Source organism: Phyllobates terribilis, unplaced genomic scaffold (genome assembly GCF_046119375.1).
Source record: "Phyllobates terribilis strain yellow unplaced genomic scaffold, ASM4611937v1 Scaffold_6__1_contigs__length_29720123, whole genome shotgun sequence".
Taxonomy (NCBI): Eukaryota; Metazoa; Chordata; class Amphibia; order Anura; family Dendrobatidae; genus Phyllobates; species Phyllobates terribilis.
Window position 1 is genome coordinate 22,411,968 of NW_027362766.1, and position 20,794 is coordinate 22,432,761.

General features: G+C 47.7%; 1 protein-coding gene across 2 annotated transcripts in view; it reads left to right on the top strand.

Moving 5' to 3' along the window:
• Positions 1–8,038: 8,038 nt before the first annotated feature.
• The window catches only part of ZFYVE26 (zinc finger FYVE-type containing 26), a 290,489-nt gene continuing 277,733 nt past the window's right edge, over positions 8,039–20,794 (top strand). For both annotated transcript variants that reach the window (XM_073637441.1, XM_073637442.1), the window contains exons 1-4: positions 8,039–8,323; positions 12,438–12,534; positions 13,681–13,770; positions 13,943–14,447. In XM_073637441.1, coding sequence (XP_073493542.1) covers positions 8,067–8,323; positions 12,438–12,534; positions 13,681–13,770; positions 13,943–14,447 — 949 coding nt within the window. In that variant the 5' untranslated portion in view covers positions 8,039–8,066. The remainder of the gene's footprint in view (positions 8,324–12,437; positions 12,535–13,680; positions 13,771–13,942; positions 14,448–20,794) is intronic.

A 20,794-nucleotide genomic window follows, 5' to 3' on the forward strand; every position in this document is an offset into this window, starting at 1 on the left:
CTCTCTCACAGAGGGACACATTTATACGTAACTTGGGCAGGGCAGAAAATAGGCGATTTACATGTAATCTCCTCTTCCCTTATATCAGACATTTCATAATCCATTTCCCAGCAATATCCTCATTGTAAGGTGTGCATGGTAATTGATCTAACACAGGAGCTTCCCCGGACTTCAGAGGTAATTCAATTAGCTATTCCTCATTGCCATGATTCAATTAGCTCCCCCATACTCTAGTCAGGAATAGGCGTTTGCACTACAAAGGTATATATCCTAGCTGACCTGTATTCAATTCTCTCCTGGCTTGTCACCCTGGTGTGAACGGAGGCTCCCAGGGGTTGATGTATTGAAGGGAAACAAATGCTGATGTAAATACTTTGTCCTATCTGAGGTGAGACTGCAGGCCCAGGCACCCATTATGTTAATGCTGATTACCTGGAAGCAGCAGGAAGAAGGGGGGAACACATGGCCCTCCAACCCCCTGCTGACCATCCTGGGCAATAGGATCCTTTTGGTAATTGCCTTTTGGAGCCGGCATAGTAATGTAATGGTAATTAAGTCATATCCTGACTGTGGGGAATACACCATTTCAGACAGACTAGAATTCCTACTGAGACCTTCATAACTGGGAATATGAATTTCCAGTCCCTGGCCTCACCACAACATCTTTGAAAATCTATTTTTTCTGTTACTAACGTGATGCAGCACGCCACATCTCAGCTTGTAATTTTCTGGCAGTGAAATTCAGCTGTACGCAGAGCTCATTCAGAGTAAAAAAAATCTAATTTCTGTTACTAAAGTGTGTGGTAAAGCAGCTTGCTTGGGTGTACACTGAGGTAGACACAGAATATTGTTCCTTTAAATTTTGGGATAGTTTATTAAGCGTCGTAAACTAACCTGGAGTCCATAAAGTAAACACAGCCCATTCGGCAAAATTGCAAAACAAAATACAAAGTTGCAGCACAGTCTGTATATCGGCCAATGTCTGGCCACTCAGGGTTAATCACACACTGTTCAGCTCAATACATGCAAGCTCCTCTCTGGAGCAAGTTTCTCTAGATACTGAACACCACATTAGTCAAAAGACTGGCTATTTATAGCCCCAAACCACACCCTGGGGTGGAGATATGGTGGATGGCCTCCCGCCCGCAGTTTAGCCATCCACCTGTAAAGCATGCCCTTTTATTTATGGCTGCTTAATTCTCTCTGCACCTACTATGAAGGATAAACTTCCATGTTTCACATCACTGAGGCTAACAAAGCCAGCCTTCCTCAGTGCATCCAGAACTGCCTGGACCTTCTGTAGGTGACTTTCCCAATCTGGGCTGAAGATCACAATGTCATCTAGGTAAGCGGCTGCATACTTCCGGTGCAAAGCTAGGATCCGGTCCATGGCCCTCTGGAAGGTAGCTGGGGCTCCCTACAAACCGAATGGCATCCGGGTGTACTGAAAACACCCGTCGGGTGTAGAGAAGGCAGTTTTCTCCTTGGCACTTGGAGATAGGAGGATTTGCCAGTACCCTTTTGTTAGGTCCAGGGTGGTGATGTACTTGGCTGGCCCTAGCCTTTCAATAAGTTTGTCTACCCGGGGAATCTGGTACGCGTCGAATTCAGACACTTTGTTTAGCTTTCTGTAGTTGTTATAGAATCGCCATTCTCTGTCAGGCTTTGGAACAAGAACAATGGGGCTGGACCAGCCGCTCTTTGATTTCTCGATGACGCCCAGGTTCAACATTCTCTGCACCTCCTTGGAGATCACCTCGCGGTGGGCTTCGGGGATTCGATATGGCATCTGGTTCACCCATACATACGGTTCCATCCAGATCTCATTTTCCACAACCTGTGTATACCCTGGCAACTCAGAAAACAGGTCTTGGTTTCACTGAAGCAACTGTCGGCACTGTTGCTTCTGGGCCGGTGACAGTGTCTCTGCTATTGCGACATCCTCGGCCTTGGCTTCAAGATGGGCCCCCAGGCACGTAGTTTCCACCAGTTCCCTGTCCTGCCATGGTTTGAGCGGGTTAATGTGGTATACCTGGCATGGCTTTCTTCTTCCTGGTTGGTGTACCTTGTAGTTGTCACTCAACTTTTCGACCACCTCATATGGCCCTTGCCACTTGGCCAGGAATTTACTTTCCACCATGGGGATTAACACCAACACCCAGTCTCCCAGGCTAAACTGTCTCAGTCTCGCCGATCGGTTCTAGACCCTGGCTTGGGCCTCTTGGGAGGCATCACTTTCTTTATCCGGTCCTGCATTTGGGCTACATGCTCGATGATGCTTCTGTGGGGTGTCACCTCAGCTTCCAATGTTTCCTTTGCAATATCCAGAAGTCCGGGAGGATGCCGTCCATATAGCAGCTCAAAGGGGGAGAATTCTGTAGAGGCCTGGGGAACTTCCCTGAGAATAGCAGGTAGTGGAGTAGGCAATCACAGTCTCGGACATCCTTTTCCACCACCTTCTTCAACATGGACTTCAGGGTCTTGTTAAACCTCTCCATGAGGTCGTCCATCTACGAGTAGTACACTGATGTCCTGAGCTGTGTAATTTGGAGAGCCTTACACAACTCCCTCATCACTTTTGATATAAAAGGGGTTACCTAGTTCGTCAGGATCTCCTTTGGCAGGCCTGTCCGGGAGAAGATATGGACTAGCTCTCTTGCTATACTCCTGACGGAGGAGTTTCTCAGTGGTACCGCTTCCGGATACCGAGACGCATAGTCCAGCACTACCATGATGTATTGGTGCCCTCTGGCAAACTTAACCAAGGGCCCGACAAGGTCCATGGCAATCCGGTCAAACGGGACCTCTATAATATGCAATGGCACTAGAGGGCTTCGGAAGTGGGACACTGGAGCAGTTAGCTGACAGGTGGGACAGGACCGACAGTAATTAATAATCTCTCTGTGACACCCAGGCCAGTAGAACCTCTGCAGGACCTGCTCCTGAGTTTTGTCTACTCCCAGATGCCCACCTAAGACATGAGAGTGGACCAGGTCTAATACCTTACTTCTATTGGGACCCGGTACCGCCAACTGCTCTACCACTTTCACGTTCATCGGGAGTCAAGTGTAACCTCACCATCAGAGGCTCTAGCGAACAGTTCAGTACTCGCTTAGTCATGCCCCTCCAAGCTCTCCGCAGTCCGTGGCACAGTGGTTCCATAAACCACATCCGTGACACCCGCCTCTATGTGTCTTTAAATTGTTGTTGGGGTTTTTCCTAAATTTTGGCAGCCGTTGTACTCACTGAATACCCTATAACTGGATAGCAGACCCGTTCCTTTCTAATGGGAACATGTCGTTACTGTGGCCCACCTCTATGTGTCTTTAAATTGTTATTGGGGTTTTTCCTAAATTTTGGCAGCCCGATTTGACTTTTTGAATATAAAATTTGCTTAAATAAATAGCGGACGCCATGTTGCGTCTGGAGAGCCCCTGATGTGCCTAAACATTGGAAACCCCCTAGAAGTGATACCAATTTGGAAACTAGACCCCTCAGGGAACTTATCTAGATGTGTGGTGAGTACCCTGAATCCCCAGGTACTTCACAGAAGTTTATAACACAGAGCCGTGAAAATAAAAAAAAAAAATCAAACTTTTTCCACAAAAATGATCTTTTAGCCCCAAATTTTTTATTTTCACAAGGTTAAGAGGAGAAAATGGATCCCAAAAACTGTTGTGAAATTTCTCCTGGGTACGCCTATACCCATATGTGGGGAAAATACACTGTTTGGGAGCACGGCAGAGTTCAGAAGGGAGGGAGCACTGTGTGACTTTTTGAACGCAAAATTGACTGGAATCTAGAGCGGACACCATGTCGCGTTTGGAGAGCCTCTGATGTACCTAAACAGTGGAAACCCCCATAAGTGACCCCATTTTAGAAACTACACCCCTCAGGGATTTTATCAAGGGGTACAGTAAACAGTTTGAACCCAGAGGTACGACACAGAATTTGATAACATTAGGTCATCATATTGAATAAGCTGTGATTAGTCTTGAGCGCAAGTGCTCGCTACTTGAGTTTGTATCGGGTACTCAGGTACGCACCATGTATCGCAGATGCTCAAGTCCCCGTCCCGCATGTTTCACGGTTATTAGACACCCAAAAAGTACATGCGGGGAACGCTCGTACATGTCAGGCAATCCCCATGATTTTTTTTTGGCTGTATAACAGTTGCAAAACATATGGGGCGGAGACTCGAGCATGTCACTCGAGCACCCGCTATACTCGGTGCATACCTGAGCACCCGATGCAAGCTCAAATAGTGAGCACTTGTGCTCAACACTAGTCACCATATCGTCATCATTTTTTTTCTTTACTTTTGAAAAAATCCCAACCCTAGCCCAACCCTAACCCTAGCACAACCCTAACCCTAGCCCAAGCCTAACCCTAGCACAACCCTAACCCTAGCACAACCCTAACCCTAGCACAACCCTAACCCTAGCCCAAGCCTAACCCTAGCACAACCCTAACCCTAGCACAACCCTAACCTTAGCACAACCCTAACCCTAGCCCAACCCTAACCCTAGCACAACCCTAACCCTTGCCCAACCCTAGCACAACCCTAGCCCAACCCTAACCCTAGCACAACCCTAACCCTATAGTTTATTTTTTACGCTTTTCCTCATGCGGTATAAGTGATTAGATTACTTTATTTTTCGGGTCGGTGTGATTACAGCGATACCAGAATCATATCGGATTTTATGATTGACAGCGGTCACACACTAAAAAATGCTTTTTTTTTGCAAAGACTAGTTTTTGCATTCCATATTTTGAGAGCTATAATTTTCCATATTCCGGCCGACAGAGTCATGTAAGGGCTTTTTTTTTTGTGGGACAAGTTGACGTTTTTCTTAGTACCTTTTCAGGCACGTGACATTTTTTGATCGCTTTCTATTACGATTTTTGGGAGGCAGAATAAACAAACACCAACAATTCAGGAATTGTTTTTTTATGCCGTTCTGCGTGTGGTAAAATTGATAAGGTAGTTTTATTCTTCGGGTCAGTACGTTTACAGCGGTACCGCATTTATATTGTTTTTCTATGTTTTGGCGCTTTTACACAATAAAAACTATTTTAGAGAAAAAAGAATTTTTTGTTGCATCGCTTTATTCTGAGAGCTATAACTTTTTTATTTTTCGGCTGATGGAGTTGTATGGTGGCTTGTTTTTTACGGGACAAGATGATGTTTTCAGCGGTACCATTTTTATTTACATTCGTCTTTTTGATTGCGTTTTATTCCATTTTTTGTTTAGTGGTATGATGATAAAGCATCGTTTTTTTGCTTTGTTTTTTATTTTTTACCGTGTTCACTAAAGGGGTTAACTAGTGGGACAGTTTTATAGGTCAGGTCGTTCCGGACGCGGAGATACCAAATATGTGTACTTTTATTGTTTTTTTTCGTAATAACATGTATTTATGGGTACAATACATTTTTATTTTTGGGGGGATTATTTCTTTCTTTATTTTTTTTTATATTTCTGGCACTTTTTTACGCTTACACTTTGTCCCACTATGGGACTTTCACTTCTTGCAGCCTGATCGCTTATATAGTATAGAGATGCTGATGCAGCAGGATCTCTGTGCTATGCAGCCTGTCAGAGCTGCATGCAGAAGTTACTTTGGTCCTGCACTGCGCATGACCAAAGTAACTTCCTGCCTCCTGATGATGACATTAGGTCACATTGACAACCCCTGGGACCCGGCAGAGACAGCGCGGGACCCCGGAGAGGAGGTAAGTAAGCGGTGCTTACCTGCCCTTGCTCCCGGAATGCTGCAATCAACTTTGATACCGGGTGTCAGCTGTGACCTGGCGGCGATCGCGGGGGCGAAATTGCCAGGGCATACTAATACATATCTGGGCCATAAGGGCCAGGGCAAAGATACGTATTAGTACACCTTGGGTCAGAAAGGGGTTAAACATGTAAAGTGCCATGGAATTAATGGGGCTATAATAATAAATAATAATAATAGTGGATGGGATTTGTAGAAATCCCATGTCCACTATGCGTCTCTGTGCTATAGTGGTCTTTCCAGACCGCAGCATGTCAATTTCTCTTTCGGAGACGGAAGAGAAATTCTATCAGTGCAATGTATAGGATGTGGTGAATGGTTCAATGAACACAATGTGGTGCTCTGGACGCACCATACAGTATACTGCGTTGAAAGTGTGGCGCCCCTGCTGGTTCAGTCGCCACAGAGGTACTGCACCTCACCCAGAGGTGTGGTATCTCACTCTCAGGTAAGGATAGAGTGCTGCCCGGGACCCAAACACCTGCATCCAACACTACACTACTCCAGACCAGCAGGAGGGGCAAGATGCGCTGCTCCTCTGCTGAGCCCTGACCCTGGCTGGAGTGGGGGGAACCAAGAGAGGGGGACCCATGTAGTGGGTGTGGGTGGAGGAAGCAGTTAGTAGAGCACTTGAGAAGGAGGATATAAGAAAGGGAAGCCATCTTGTGAGGGGTGGTCAGTCTGATGACTTCAGTGAGAGGAATAGAGTGTGTGGAGCAGGAGCTCAGCAGGAGCTCTGCTCAGGAGGAGGGCCTAGTGAGAGAGGCCCAGGACAGAAAGAAGAGAGGAGCAGGAAGGAAGGCTCCAGAACAGAAAGGATCCCAGGGGCACGGGCAGTGCGGATGCCACCTGTGCGCCCGAACCCACCAGGAGTGGAAGGATCAGGCCGCAGAGGGGACCGGCCCCTAAACTAGCAGAGTTCTTCAAGTCTCAACTAGATAGCTGGAGGGTGCAGCATTTCAGGTGCTGCAGCCAAAAGCCACATCTAATTGCTAAAAAAGGTGACCATAGAGGACCCAGGGGACAGAGAGGATGTCGCCCGACAAGGTCCACGGTCACTGGTTTGGGACACTGGATGTGAGGCGCAGGACAGGAGGGTGAGAGCCAACGCAGTGAGACGACCAGAAAAGGCACACAGAACGGGGTCCTCTGGAGGTACCTGGGAGTTTGCTGAACCCCTCCCAGGGTAAACACAGGACGGCATGGGAGGTTACCCTGGCCCTGGTAACTTGGAGTTTAAAAATCGTGAGTAAAACCCTGAAGACTGCACCCCACTGCCTCTGCGAATTATTACTGCACCATCATCCCCTGCACAACAGCAACATCTATTACATCCCCACTAGTCTGCCCTGGAGCTGAGCTCTGCCCGTGGAGAGCTGAACCAACTCTGCTGCATCACCATCAGCTCCAGAGGACCTGCTCCGCAGCGGCGGCTCCATATAGACGTATACCAAGGGTGGCGTCACAAACATTATACATAAAAACTATAATCCTTTTCTTTAAAACCTCTTTGATTGACTGCCCTGGGTCACTGACCGGGTCACCGCCACTGTGACATCTCCCCTGGCAACGACCGGCCCGGCACCGAGTACCCCACGGACCAGGGGGCGCGTAATAAAAGGGCTGCCAATACCGACCGTGTGCACATTATAGTATGTGGGCTGCTGGGGTTGGTGTGGCAGGGCAGTCCGGCCCCGGGCCGCGGCCACAAAACAACAAGCAATCAAACCATCACAGGTTGCAGTGCCTTACAGGAACTGAAAAAAAGAAATAAAACTAATAATAAAAATAAATAATAAATAAATGAAAAATAAATACATAAAAAAATGTCAAATTAACAATCTGATTAACCCCTTCCTTTCTTCAGACAATGGAAAAAAAAAAATCTCGTATCTCCTCATCTGATCTATCAAAATATAGAATAAAATTAACCAAACCCCCCATGGGATGGAAACGCCAGAATTGTTGTTCTTCGATCACCAGACTTTACCTTAAAAAATGCAACAAAAAAAGATTCAAACTTTTTATGTTCCTCCAATAAGCACAAAAATAAAAAAGCGGTAAATAAGGGGATAAAAATATTCACATCAAGTAAGAATAATCATTAATTACTATCACCGATCAGCCTTTATGTCATTTATAGCCGATAATCATCGCCACCTTGCGGTAGATCAGAGGAACCACATCACAACCTTTACCCTGCTCGACTGCACATCACGTGACAACAGAACAGCGAATCACATGATCTCGGCAGGTTCTAGCCCGCCAGTCACATGACCCGAAGCGCGTGTATGTGCGAGAGCCGCGGGGCCGCGCAGGGTTTGCAGCGCGACCGGGAGATGTCGCCGCCGCCGCCATTCGGGGAGGAGGAGGCGTCTCTGCAGCGTCTCCGGGGATTCTTCTGCCGCTGCTTACGTAAGGGACGCTGGGAGCTGGCACGGGCCTGTCTGCCACAACTCTCCCGGGGTCCCGATGCTGGAGAAGTGGAGGAGATCGTGAGAGGCGTGGTGAGAGCCCCGCACCTACTCAGGTGGGTACTGCCGCTGCTAGGCTGCCTCCTGCCAGGTGGGCAGTGCTGAACGATGCCGGTACCGAGCCGCTGCAACGGTCATCTGCACCTTGTACCGAGCCTGGTGCCCCCCTGTAATGTGATGCCCCCCAATGTGGTACCGTGCCTGGTGCCCCCCTGTAATGTGATGCCCCCCTGTAATGTGGTACCGTGCCTGGTGCCCCCTAATGCATGGCATCTATAAGCCCCTGGTAATGCCTGTCCTGCAGTTTGCGGGGGAGGGTTGTGATCATTGTTGTCTGGAGACCTCAGACCTTGCTTGTCCATAAGATGGTGGGCAGATAAGGGGGATTAGCAGGTTGTGTGTTCCCCTCCCCCATGGACTGATCACCAGTGTAGTGAGACACACAGGGCTCCTGTTACACTGATGATTGTGGTAAATGGTGGACGGCCTCTGGGTCGGGGCGACGCATGGAGGCGTCTATAGAGGTATATTGGTAATTAACACAAATAGTTGAGCTCCTGGATTCTCGGCTGCTGCATGAAGACCCCTCAAATCGTCTCTCACAGCACCCACCAAACTGGTTACATGCGCAGTACCTCCCCAAATAATGAATTGCATGGTGCACCCATAACACTACCATGTGCAGTTCCCCACCCCCCGAAGAGGGGAGCCGTGCACAGTACCCCCCCCCTCAAGAGGGGCTCCGTGTGCAGCTCCCACCCCTCTCCCCAGTAGGGGCGCCGTGTGCAGTTCCAACCTATTCACCCACCCCCACCCCCTCCCCTCCCCTCCCCCGAAGAGCTACGTGCGCAGTACCCACCTACCCAAGAATAGCGCCGTGCGTAGTTCCCACCCTACCCCCCACCTAAAAGGGGCTCCGTGCACAGTCCCTCTCCCCCCCCCCCCAGTAGGGGTGCCGTGTGCAGTACCCCCTCCTCCACCACAGGAGGGGCACACTACCTCCACCCCGAAAATAAAGGATGCCATGTGCAATACCCCCAAAAAATAGTGCTATGCACAGTACTCCCATGTCATTGGCACACACAGTACCTTCATAACCTTCACATTCACAGTATGTCCAAAATAGTGGCACGGTGTCTACCCCCTTAAGGATCCCTTCACACGTTCTGGTGATTCCGGTAGTGGAAAAACCAGTAGTGGTGTACGTGTGTATCACCTGTGCGCACCATCGCGCCGACAAGTACTGGAATAGAATTAAGACTACCAATGACAGATGTTTAGTTGTTAAATGTGCAAAGATAGAGATAGGTAGAAATGTCAGTGAGACACATATAATCAGTGCTTTGTGTGTATAGTTTTCTATACTTGTATTTAGCTAAAAAATAAATGAAAAAATGGTGTGGAGTCCCCACCCTTTTTTAATAACCAGCTGAGGGAAAGCAGACAGCTGTGAGCTGGTCTTATCAGTCCGGGATGGGGCCAATATCCATGGAGCTTATTAACAGCTCACTGCTGTCTGCTTAGCCTTTACTAGTTATTAGTGATGAGCGAGCTCTGTACTCGCCCGAGCATCTCACTGCTGGAGATGCTCGAGTACTTCAGAGATGCTCAGGCTTGAGCTCAGGTCCCCGCCCCACATGATTGGCGCTCTTTAGACAGCCAATTAACATTCAGGGATTGCCTTCCCTCACTTTAATGCTGTAGCCATGTTGGTTGTGGACATTATAGTGATTGGCTGGCCGCACAGCATCATCGGGTCTATATAAGACCTGGTGACCCTATTCTCGTCACCGTCTACAGCGGAAACAAACAGAGTAGGAAACAACTGATCCCACACTTGGACACTCTGAAGAGCTGTTCACTTTCCCATTCATAGATTTGGGCCTCTCACCCGACCCACTTCAAGCGGGGCAAGAGGAGATCGCGTGTAGCGATGCCCAAATATTTGAGCAGCCTCGGTCACACGAAGGCGACGGTGGGAAACTGCAATTACTGTCGTAAGAGTTTGATGATGTTATAAGTTTATTGCAGAGTTTCCGTCTTGGCACTCCAAGAGCGCACACACTAGATATTTAGCAAACTCACTACTTAGTTGTATCTACCAGTTTATGACTTCAATCTCAAAATACTTATTATATATATAATGGCTTCACCGACTAAATTTCCAATTAGTCCATTTTCCCACTTTTAACTGGGAGGATACACTGTTCTTAAAATATTTTTACCGGATTCGGTATAACCATGTCTGTCGTGCAACTCCATTTTTTTAGGAGGATGGACTGGGATAGTTCGTCAGTCCCACATCAGCAAGTCCAACTCACAGCTCCATTAGGAGGACAGCCTGGTATAGTGCTATTCGACTTGGCACAATCAAGTTCATCTTACCACCCCATAACAGGGGGTGTCCAGAAGGCCATTTGGAGACTCCAGCTAGGAGTCTTAACTGGACTTAGTGGTTTTATTAAGCTTAGCGCAGCCATGTCCATCTTGCACCTCCAACAAGGAGGGGGAACTGAGCTGTAGATGTTTATCAGATTAGCAGTCCATTTTATGATCCCAGACTGGGAAGGTCAACTGGACTTAAGTTAGCATTCTGATTAGTGCTACCATTTATACCCCTTACTATGAGGACCATGGCTAAAAGAAAATGTATGTTTTTCATTTAAAAATAAAGGACTTTTCTCTGTGTGTGTGTTTAAAGAGGTTGTCCACTATTACATTGACGGCCTTGGGATAGGTCATCAATGTCTGATCGGCTGGGGTCTGACACCCAGCACTCTGCCGATCAGCCATGATCGGTGGCGGCCGGCAGTACTTACTTGCAGAGCTGGCCATCTACTTGTAGTGGTTGCTGCAAGGTACTGCAGATCTGCCTCCTATTCAAATCAATAGGAGGCGGGTGTGCAGTACTAGATGCAAGTAAGTACTTCTGGCCGACATCGATAACAGCTGGTTGGCGGGGGTGCCGGGTGTCAGACCCTAGCCAATCAGACATTAATGACCTATCCCAAAGATAGTTGACAACCTCTTTAATTATTTTTACTTTAGTGGGCTAGTAATGGGGGTGTCTGAGACCTCTCCATTACTAACCCCGAGGTTTGATGGCAGCTGTGATTCTTGATAAATCACAGCTGTCCTCAAAGCCATATATTAACCCAATTGCCACCGCACCAGGGCAGTCGTGATTAGCCGGGTAAAGCCCCAGAATTGGCGGATCTAATGTGATGCGCTAATTCTGGGGCGTTTATTTTTGGGCTGGGGAAGACTATTAATCATGGACCATCCCAGCCTGATAATAGAAGCCCGCAGCTGTCTGTTTTATCTGCGCTGGTTTTATAATAATGGGGGGACCCCATGACAGATTTTTTTTTAAATTAATTTATTTAATGCTCTGGCTACAACTATAAGCCTCGTCTCGCTGATCGCAGGGAGACCAGATGAGGATGTTGAGAATTCTAGTCAGGACCCAGCGCCTGGTAACTTCGGGGGTTAGGGATAGACTAGGGCTTCCCTACGAGTAACCCTCTTCCCCGGCTTCCCTGCGAGTAACCCTCTTCCCCGGCTTCCCTGCGAGTAACCCTCTTCCCCGGCTTCCCTGCGAGTAACCCTCTTCCCCGGCTTCCCTGCGAGTAACCCTCTTCCCCGGCTTCCCTGCGAGTAACCCTCTTCCCCGGCTTCCCTGCGAGTAACCCTCTTCCCCGGCTTCCCTGCGAGTAACCCTCTTCCCCGGCTTCCCTGCGAGTAACCCTCTTCCCCGGCTTCCCTGCGAGTAACCCTCTTCCCCGGCTTCCCTGCGAGTAACCCTCTTCCCCGGCTTCCCTGCGAGTAACCCTCTTCCCCGGCTTCCCTGCGAGTAACCCTCTTCCCCGGCTTCCCTGCGAGTAACCCTCTTCCCCGGCTTCCCTGCGAGTAACCCTCTTCCCCGGCTTCCCTGCGAGTAACCCTCTTCCCCGGCTTCCCTGCGAGTAACCCTCTTCCCCGGCTTCCCTGCGAGTAACCCTCTTCCCCGCGGTTACCTCGTGACACCAGGTGGTGCTTTTCCAGGAGCACAGATAAGTGGCTGCCCGTCTTTCTCTGGATATGATGCTTTTTGTAGCAAATGCAAAACAGTTTTCTGATCAAATCTGAATATTTTTTTTTATTGGTGGCTTTTCTGCTTTGTCTTTGCAGTTGTGATGAAGAGTACACCCCAGGGAAACTTGCCTGGTTTTGGTTTAATGCCTTGGAAGTGTGGCTCGGACGGGCTGACGCAAGTGATCCGACCAGTGTATGTAAAGTATATGTCACGGTGCATAAATCACGGAAGACGCTGCTGTTCCATTGTGGAGATTTGCCATAAGTCACCATGCAATGCAAGTGAACAGAGTTTTACAAGGCACCATTCACACACACAGAGGAAAACCTAAGTGAAATCTGCGGTGTCTTACATACGACGCCTATATAAAGCTTTGCAATGCAAATCGGAAGTAAAATCTACATACATTGGAATTAGGGATTTAACAATGGTGCACATTGTTTTAAGTGGTTGGGCAACTTTTGGAACAATTTTTTTTTTTCATTTTTTTTTATTAAGTGCAAATAATCGAAGCTAAAACTCATGTTTGCAATTGGGTTTCATTAAAAAAAAAAATTGCACGTGTTGCCATTATTCCTGAGTGTAGCCTGACGCTGCCTTCTGGTGCAGTGAGTGTAGCCTGACGCTGCCTTCTGGTGCAGTGAGTGTAGCCTGACGCTGCCTTCTGGTGCAGTGAGTGTAGCCTGACGCTGCCTTCTGGTGCAGTGAGTGTAGCCTGACGCTGCCTTCTGGTGCAGTGAGTGTAGCCTGACGCTGCCTTCTGGTGCAGTGAGTGTAGCCTGACGCTGCCTTCTGGTGCAGTGAGTGTAGCCTGACGCTGCCTTCTGGTGCAGTGAGTGTAGCCTGACGCTGCCTTCTGGTGCAGTGAGTGTAGCCTGACGCTGCCTTCTGGTGCAGTGAGTGTAGCCTGACGCTGCCTTCTGGTGCAGTGAGTGTAGCCTGACGCTGCCTTCTGGTGCAGTGAGTGTAGCCTGACGCTGCCTTCTGGTGCAGTGAGTGTAGCCTGACGCTGCCTTCTGATACACTCGCACTCCCTTTACATTCTGGCCGCCATCCAGTGAAGCATGTGTAATGCAGCCATGGGTTTCTGAGCGTTTCTGTTCTGCTTTGTGGTTGGAAAAAGCATTGTTATGATGATAATTCTATAACTTGGTTTACTAGTACGGCCAGAATGTCTAATAGATGGGCTTGTCTGCTGAGGTGTCCCTATGTCAACACTTCTTGCTTTGTATGAGCAGAGCAGTGTTGTCATAGACATGCACATCCTTGGCAGTTGTTAATCCTATGTGTCCTTTTTCAGTATGATCATCGTTACGTGTCCTATATCTTGTATTGTAGAAGCAGCCGCCAGAAGTGCTCAGAGATGAAACGGAGTTCCTTCTTCTTCTGGAAGAGTTTCAGAATGAAGTGTCAGAGCAAAGTGTGAAGGTGAAACCATTTTTCTCTATCTAATCTCTACACAAATTTCACACTCAGACTCACTCGCTCCCTGTCACCGTCCCTGCCGGATGTATATGGACGTGTAGCCGTCCCTGGCTGGGGTCTGGACAAACTTTTTTTTTTTTTTGTATCATTTATACGTTTTTTGTTTCCTCCGCAGGAGCTGTATGACGCTTTCCTGTTCAGTCGCTCCGTATTAAAAGAAAACAGAAGGGAAACGCCGAGTCCTCGGTTCAGCGAGGCCACAATCTCCTCTCTCTGGGGGGCTTTGTCCCAGCGTCCTTGGCTCGTTCAGTCGCTGATGGGTTTTCTGTTGGTGGCCGATTGTCACCCGGACTCGTCCGAATACAATCTCTACCTTCTGAACATCACTGTGACCTTCCTCTTAGTCTCGTTATCATCCCTCCAGGAGAAGGAGGCCGCCACGGCACAGACAGTAAATCACACCTATAGTGTCTTAAGCACCATGCACTTCAATCTGGAGCTCCAGGCCACTGAGCTCAGACGTTTGTGCGAGGAGCTCTTTAATGTTTGCTCGGACAAGGGAATTGTCTCCGAGGATCGTCTTCAGGCATGCCTCCTGAGGAAGCAGGACTGCGGACTAGTCGCCTTGTATGGCACCGTGTCTAGTGAGCAAATAAGGACTCGTGTCGTCAAAGCAAAAGGTTAGTAGAGTGAATGGTTAGGATTTCTTAGCTTTATTACTTAACCCCTTAAGCCCCGAGGGTGGTTTGCACGTTAATGACCAGGCCAATTTTTACAATTCTGACCACTGTCACTTTATGAAGTAATTACTCTGGAACGCTTCAACGGATCCCCCTGATTCTGAGACTGTTTTTTCGTGACATATTGTACTTCATGATTGTGGTAAAATTTCTTCGATATCACTTGCGTTTATTTGTGAAAAAAAAAAAACGGAAATTTGGCGAAAATTGTGAAAATTTTGCAATTTTCGAAATTTGAATTTTTATGCCCTTAAATCAGAGCGATATGTCACACAAAAGAGTTAATAAATAACTTTTCGCACATGTCTACTTTACATCAGCACAATTTTAGAACAAAATTTTTTTTTGTTAGGAAGCTATAAGGGTTAAAAGTTGACCAGCGATTTCTCATTTTTCCAACAAAATTTACAAAAACATTTTTTTAGGGACCACATCACATTTGAAGTCACTTTGAGAGGTCTTTATGACAGAAAATACCCAAAAGTGACACCATTGCAAAGACTGCACTCCTCAAGGTGCTCAAAACCACATTCAAGAACTTTATTAACCCTTCAGGTGCTTCACAGGATTTTTTTGAATGTGGAAGAAAAAAATAAACTTAACTTTTTTCACAAAAATGTTACTTTAGACCCAATTTTTTTTATTTTCACAGGGGTTACAAGAAAAAATAGACCCCAAAATTTGTTGTGCAATTTCCCCTGGGCACGCAGATACCCAATATGTGGGGAAAAAACACTGTTTGGGCGCACGGCAGGGCTCGTAAGGGAAGGAGCGCCATTTGACTATTTGATTGTAAAATTTGCTTGAATAATTAGCGGACACCATGTTGTGTTTGGAGAGCCCCTGTGTGCCCAAACATTGGAGCTCCCCCACAAGTGACCCCATTTTGGAAACTAGACCCCCCCCAAGGCACCTATCTAGATGCATAGTGAGCACTTGGAACCCCCAGGTGCTTCACAAATTGATTCGTAAAAATGAAAAAGTGAAAAAAAAAAAACATTTTCCGGACGTGGCGATACCAAATATGTGTACTTTTATTGTTTTTTTTTTGTTTTTTTTATAATAATATTTATTGATGGGTACATTATTTTTATTTTTGGTGGATTATTTTTTTTATTTTTATTTTTTTATATTTTTGCAATTTTTTTTTTTTTTTTTCCCACTTTCTGAAAGTTTATATGCTTTATTACTTTGTCCCACTCTGAGACTTTCACTTTTTTTTCTCTGATCGCTTGCATGGCACAGGAATGCAGCACCATCCCTGTGTCATGCAGGCTATCAGCGCCGGACAGGGAGAAGATTGTTTGGAGATACACTGCGCATGTCCAAACAATCTTCCTGCTGTCTGGTGACCCGGATGTTGTCATGACGACATCGGGTCGTCATGGCAACACCCGGGAAGCCTTTGCAAACAGCGCTGGAAGCCGGAAGAGGAGGTGAGTATTTGCGATCACCTCCCCTTGCCCCCGCAATGCTGCGATCGACTTCGATCGCAGCATCGCGGGGGTTAATGTGCTGGGAGCGGTGCTGGAACGCTCCCTGCACATTGTCACAGCTGACACCCGATACTATCAGCTGACACCCAGCGGCGATCGCGCCCGCACAGCCTGTGTGCGCGCGCGATCGCCATGACGTACTAATACGGGTCTGGCTCTTAAGTCCCAGGGCACAGATGCGTATTAGTACGTCAGATGTTGTTAAGGGGTTAAAGGGGTTTTCCCATGAACAAAAGTAGATTTTAAATAATAGATCTTGGAATACAAATAAGATCCACAATTGGATGTGCTTAAATAAAATGTTCCTGTGCTGAGATAATCTTACAAATGTGTACTGTGTCATGGTCGTGTTCGACCATACAGGAGCATGGTCTGATCATACAACATCTCCTGGGCAGGTGGGGAGAAAAAGAGTAGACAGATATTAGAGCAGGGGATCGCGGCTGATTCTTTCTGTGAAGCAAAACTTTTCCCTGCCTGTTTTTAAACAATGTTTTGCTTCACAGAACGAATCAACTGTGATCCCTGTTGTAATGTCTGTATACTCCTTTTGCTTCCTCCCCTGCCCAGGAGATGTGGTATGATCAGACCATGTTACTTCATGGTCACACACAGCCATTATACAGTAGCCAGCAGGGAGACATAAGATTATCTTAGCGCAAGAACATTATTTTTAAACACATTCCATTGTGGAAGTTATTATTATTCCAAGAACTTTTGATTTTAAAATGAACTTTTGTTGAACTCTTTTGAGTTGTAGGAGCCCTTCCTTTTGATGCGGGCTCCGGCGATGAGCCGGCATCTTTACCAGCGCGTGATGGCTGATTTGATCAGCTGTCATATGCATCTAACAGCCGCGGATAGAATTGAGATCCACCCATGGCGGTTAACTTGTTAAATGCCGGTGTCAGTCACTTACAGCTGCATTTAACTAGAGAGCTCCAGAAGTGCGTCATAAGACCCTCCCATCAGCATCTGTCACATGACCACATTGTGCCAATGGGTCTGCAGAAGACCCTCGTGCTTGTCATTGCAAAAAATATATACACTTTTGGCATCGCTGTGTTCCAAAATGCTCGGTTTATCAAAATATAAATTAAATTAATCCGATTGGCAAACGGCGTAACAAGGAAAAAAATCAAAGCTCCTGAATTACGTTTTTTTTTGGTCGCCGCAACACTGCAATAACAGGCGATAAAAACATTGTATCTACCCCAAAATGGTATCAATATATATGTCAGCTTAGCGTGCAAAAAATAAGTCCTCATCCAACCCGAGATCCTGAAAAATGGAGACGCTACGGGTCTCGGAAAATGTTGCTTTCTCAATACGCCTTCCACTACACCATTGGAGGATGTTGTCCACGCCCTATTGGGGGACAGGAACACAGAGAGATTAAAAGCCCCTCCCCACCATCAATCCCCAGTGTTTTCCTGTCCCCATTGGGGCATGGAGAGATCCTGCAGTGCTGTCGGGCCGGCAGGGTAGCGCTGTTTTTTTCCTGCCTGTGTGCCCGGGCAGTGGTCGGTCGGGGTGCTCCCTCCTCCCTCCTTGCTGCTCCCCACTGAGGGTAAAGCAAGCCGGGGGATCATTCATGCTGGAGGCTGCTCCGGCATCTCCCTTCTCCTAGAGCGCTGTCACAGCCGCGCGCGCGGTCATGCTCGCGCCGGATGTGACGTCGCCGCGCACACACACCGGAAGTGGTGTCGCCGCGTCCCTGCCGCTCCGGCCGGAGCATTCCACGGTGTATGTGGATCCCAGGCTCCTGAACCGGCGGGCGGTTGGGCGCGCACGTGCGGGTGACGTCATTGCGGCCATCGCTCCCGTCGGGCCGTTACATGAGGAACGCCGAATGAAGGACCAAAGGCCCATACCGAACCTGGATTGGCCCTTTAAAGTGACCGGAAAGGGGAGGGGACTGAGATCCCTTGCTGGGAGGCACGGTTTTATTTAAAACCCGCCTGAAGACACCAAAGGTAAGGCTATTCCCACCATATTCCCACTATTGAAGGTGATAGGTCCTGTACCCCTGCATCTGCGGAGCCCAGCATGCCCTCGGCTACAGTGAGTAGTGTTAGAACTCTCCTATCAGGTTTTTTCTATCTTGCTGGTCACATGACCTTTTTTGCCTATTTAATGCTGCTCCGCCCTCCTTGCTTTGCTGGACTTCATCCAGGAATTTCTGAGACCAAGAGACTTGTGGGTCGCAGTTTTTGGTGGCCTGGATGGCAGAAGGAAGTCATTAAGTGGGTGCGTCAATGTACGGTGTGTGCTAGATCTAAGTCTTCACATACTCCTGCAGCGGGGTTGCTTTGCCCTCTGGAGGTTCCTAGTGCACCTTGGACACATCTGGCTATGGACTTTATTACTGACCTTCCCCCCTCTGAGGGTTTCACAGTCATCTGGGTGGTCCTGGACCATTTTAGCAAGATGTGTAACTTGGTTCCTTTCATCAAACTGCCCTGCGCTAAGACACTCGCTAAGGCCTTTGTCAAGGAAATTGTCAGACTACATGGCGTTCCTACTGACATTGTTTCTGATACGGGACCTCAGTTCGTGGCTCGTTTTTGGCGTGCTTTTTGTGACAGGTTGGGAGTCCATTTGTCGTTTTCATCCGGATATCATCCTGAGTCTAATGGCCAGACAGAAAGGAAGAATCAGGATGTTGAGCAGTTCTTGCGTTGTTTTGTGGCAGACAATCAGGAGGGGTGGTCTGAGTTTCTGCCACTTGCTGAGTTTGCTCTTAACAACCATACATCCTCTTCTGCTGGTTGTTCGCCTTTTTTTTGTTGTCCTGGGAGACATCCGTCTTTTGGGTCATTCTCCAAATTGGTATCGGCTGTTCCTGAGGAGGAGAGTTTTTCCGGTGATTTGGAGAGAGTTTGGACGGATGTGCGTGGTAATCTTCAGAAGGCTAACAAAAAATCTAAGAGGTACTTTGATAGGAAACGGCAAGAGGTTTTGTTTGCTATTGGTGACATGGTTTGGTTGTCCTCTAAGAATCTGCGGTTGAGGATTCCTTCTAAAAAATTGGGTCCCAAGTTTGTAGGGCACTTTAAGGTGCTTCAGGTAGTTAACCAATCTGCTGTTAGGTTGGAGGTTCCTACCTCCTGGAAGATTTAATCCAGTGTTTCATGTTTCTCTGTTGAAAAGAGCTTATGTGTCAGATGGAGACGCCTCTGCCACTGTTCCTCCGGTGGTGGAGGACGGGGAAATAAGAAGTTTCCCGCATCCTAAATTCTAGACGGTATAGAGAGAGTTTGCAGTATCTCGTTTCTTGGAAAGGTTTCGGACCCGAGGATAACTCATGGGTGAGGGCGGATGATGTTTCTGCTTCCAGACTTGTCAGAGCGTTTCACAGGAGGTTTCCTGATAAGCCTGGGCCTAGGGGATCCGGAGGATCCTCTTTGAAGAGGGGGTACTGTTAGAACTCTCCTGTTGTTTTTTTTCTAGTTTGCTGGTCACATGACCTTTTTTGCCTATTTAATCCGGCTCCGCCCTCCTGGCCTTGCTGGACTTCATTGTAATTTCTACTCTTGATCTAGCTTGGTGCTCTGTTACCTTTCTCTGTTAGTTTTGCTAGGTCTTCTGACCTCTATGTTCTATGTTGTGTGTTTGTCTTTTACTGCTACAATTTCTGCTAGGAGGTGTCCAACTTTATCCCAGTCCCTAGTTCTTGTAGGGATCCCTCCCTTGCATCTATAGGTCTTCGTACAGACTAGCCGAGGACTTTAGCGGGTCTGATCGCAGGATCAGGTTCCCTGTTACATCGTAGGGATCTAGCTTAGTTCTATTGTAGGGACAGATCTCCTTTCTTTCCTTAGTGCTTGTAGCAGATCATAACAAGTAGTACCTGGGTGGACACTATGGGGTTATCTCTGCCTCCTTTGAGATGACACTAGATCTCCCCTCCTTCTATTTCACACGGGTCCCCTTCTCTCCCCTTTCTTAGGAGGACAAGGCCCCCGCTTTGAAGAAGGATAAAGACCAGCCCTGTAGATGTGGCATCTGTACAAAAAACCTGTCCTCGTCCTACAAGAAGAAGTTGTGTCAGCCCTGTTCGGATAAAATAATTAGAGAAGAAAACCCCTCACTGATCGAGGAGCTTAGATCACTTGTTAGACAGGAGGTCCAGGGCTCCTTTGCTGCCCTGCCTGTCTATTCCTCCTCCAGGCCCTCTCCCCCTAAGAAGAGGAAGATCTCTGATGTGGTCTCTATGGACGCTAGTAGCTCAGCCTCTGATGATTTTGAGGAATTGGCGTCCGTGGGGCCTGCCAAAGCAATCGAAACCGGTAGATATTATTTTTCCTCGGACAACTTAGAGGAACTACTGGACGCTGTTAGAGGCACTATGGGGCTGGAAGAAGTGGAGGTTCCCTGTTCTGTTCAGGACGAGATGTTTAGGGGTCTTAAAACCAAAAAACAGACTGGGTTTCCAGTCCATGAGGTAATTGGGGATCTCATCCAACAGGAATGAGAGTCCCCGGAAAATCGCCTCTCCACCCCTTCGGAATTAAAACATAGGTTTCCTTTAGAGTGTGATGGTTTTGAATGGGAAGTCCACAAAGTAGACATCCAGGTGGCTAGGGTAGTGAGAAAAACCTCACTTCCCTTTGAGGACTCGTCCCAATTAAAGGATCCTTTGGACCGCAAAATGGAAAGCGTCCTTAAAAAATCATGGGAAACCTCCTCTGCCTCTCTTAAAGTCAATATTTCCTCGACTTGTGTGGCCAGATCCCTCTTCAAATGGCTGACCCAACTGGAGGAACACCTGTCTCAGGGCACGTCCAG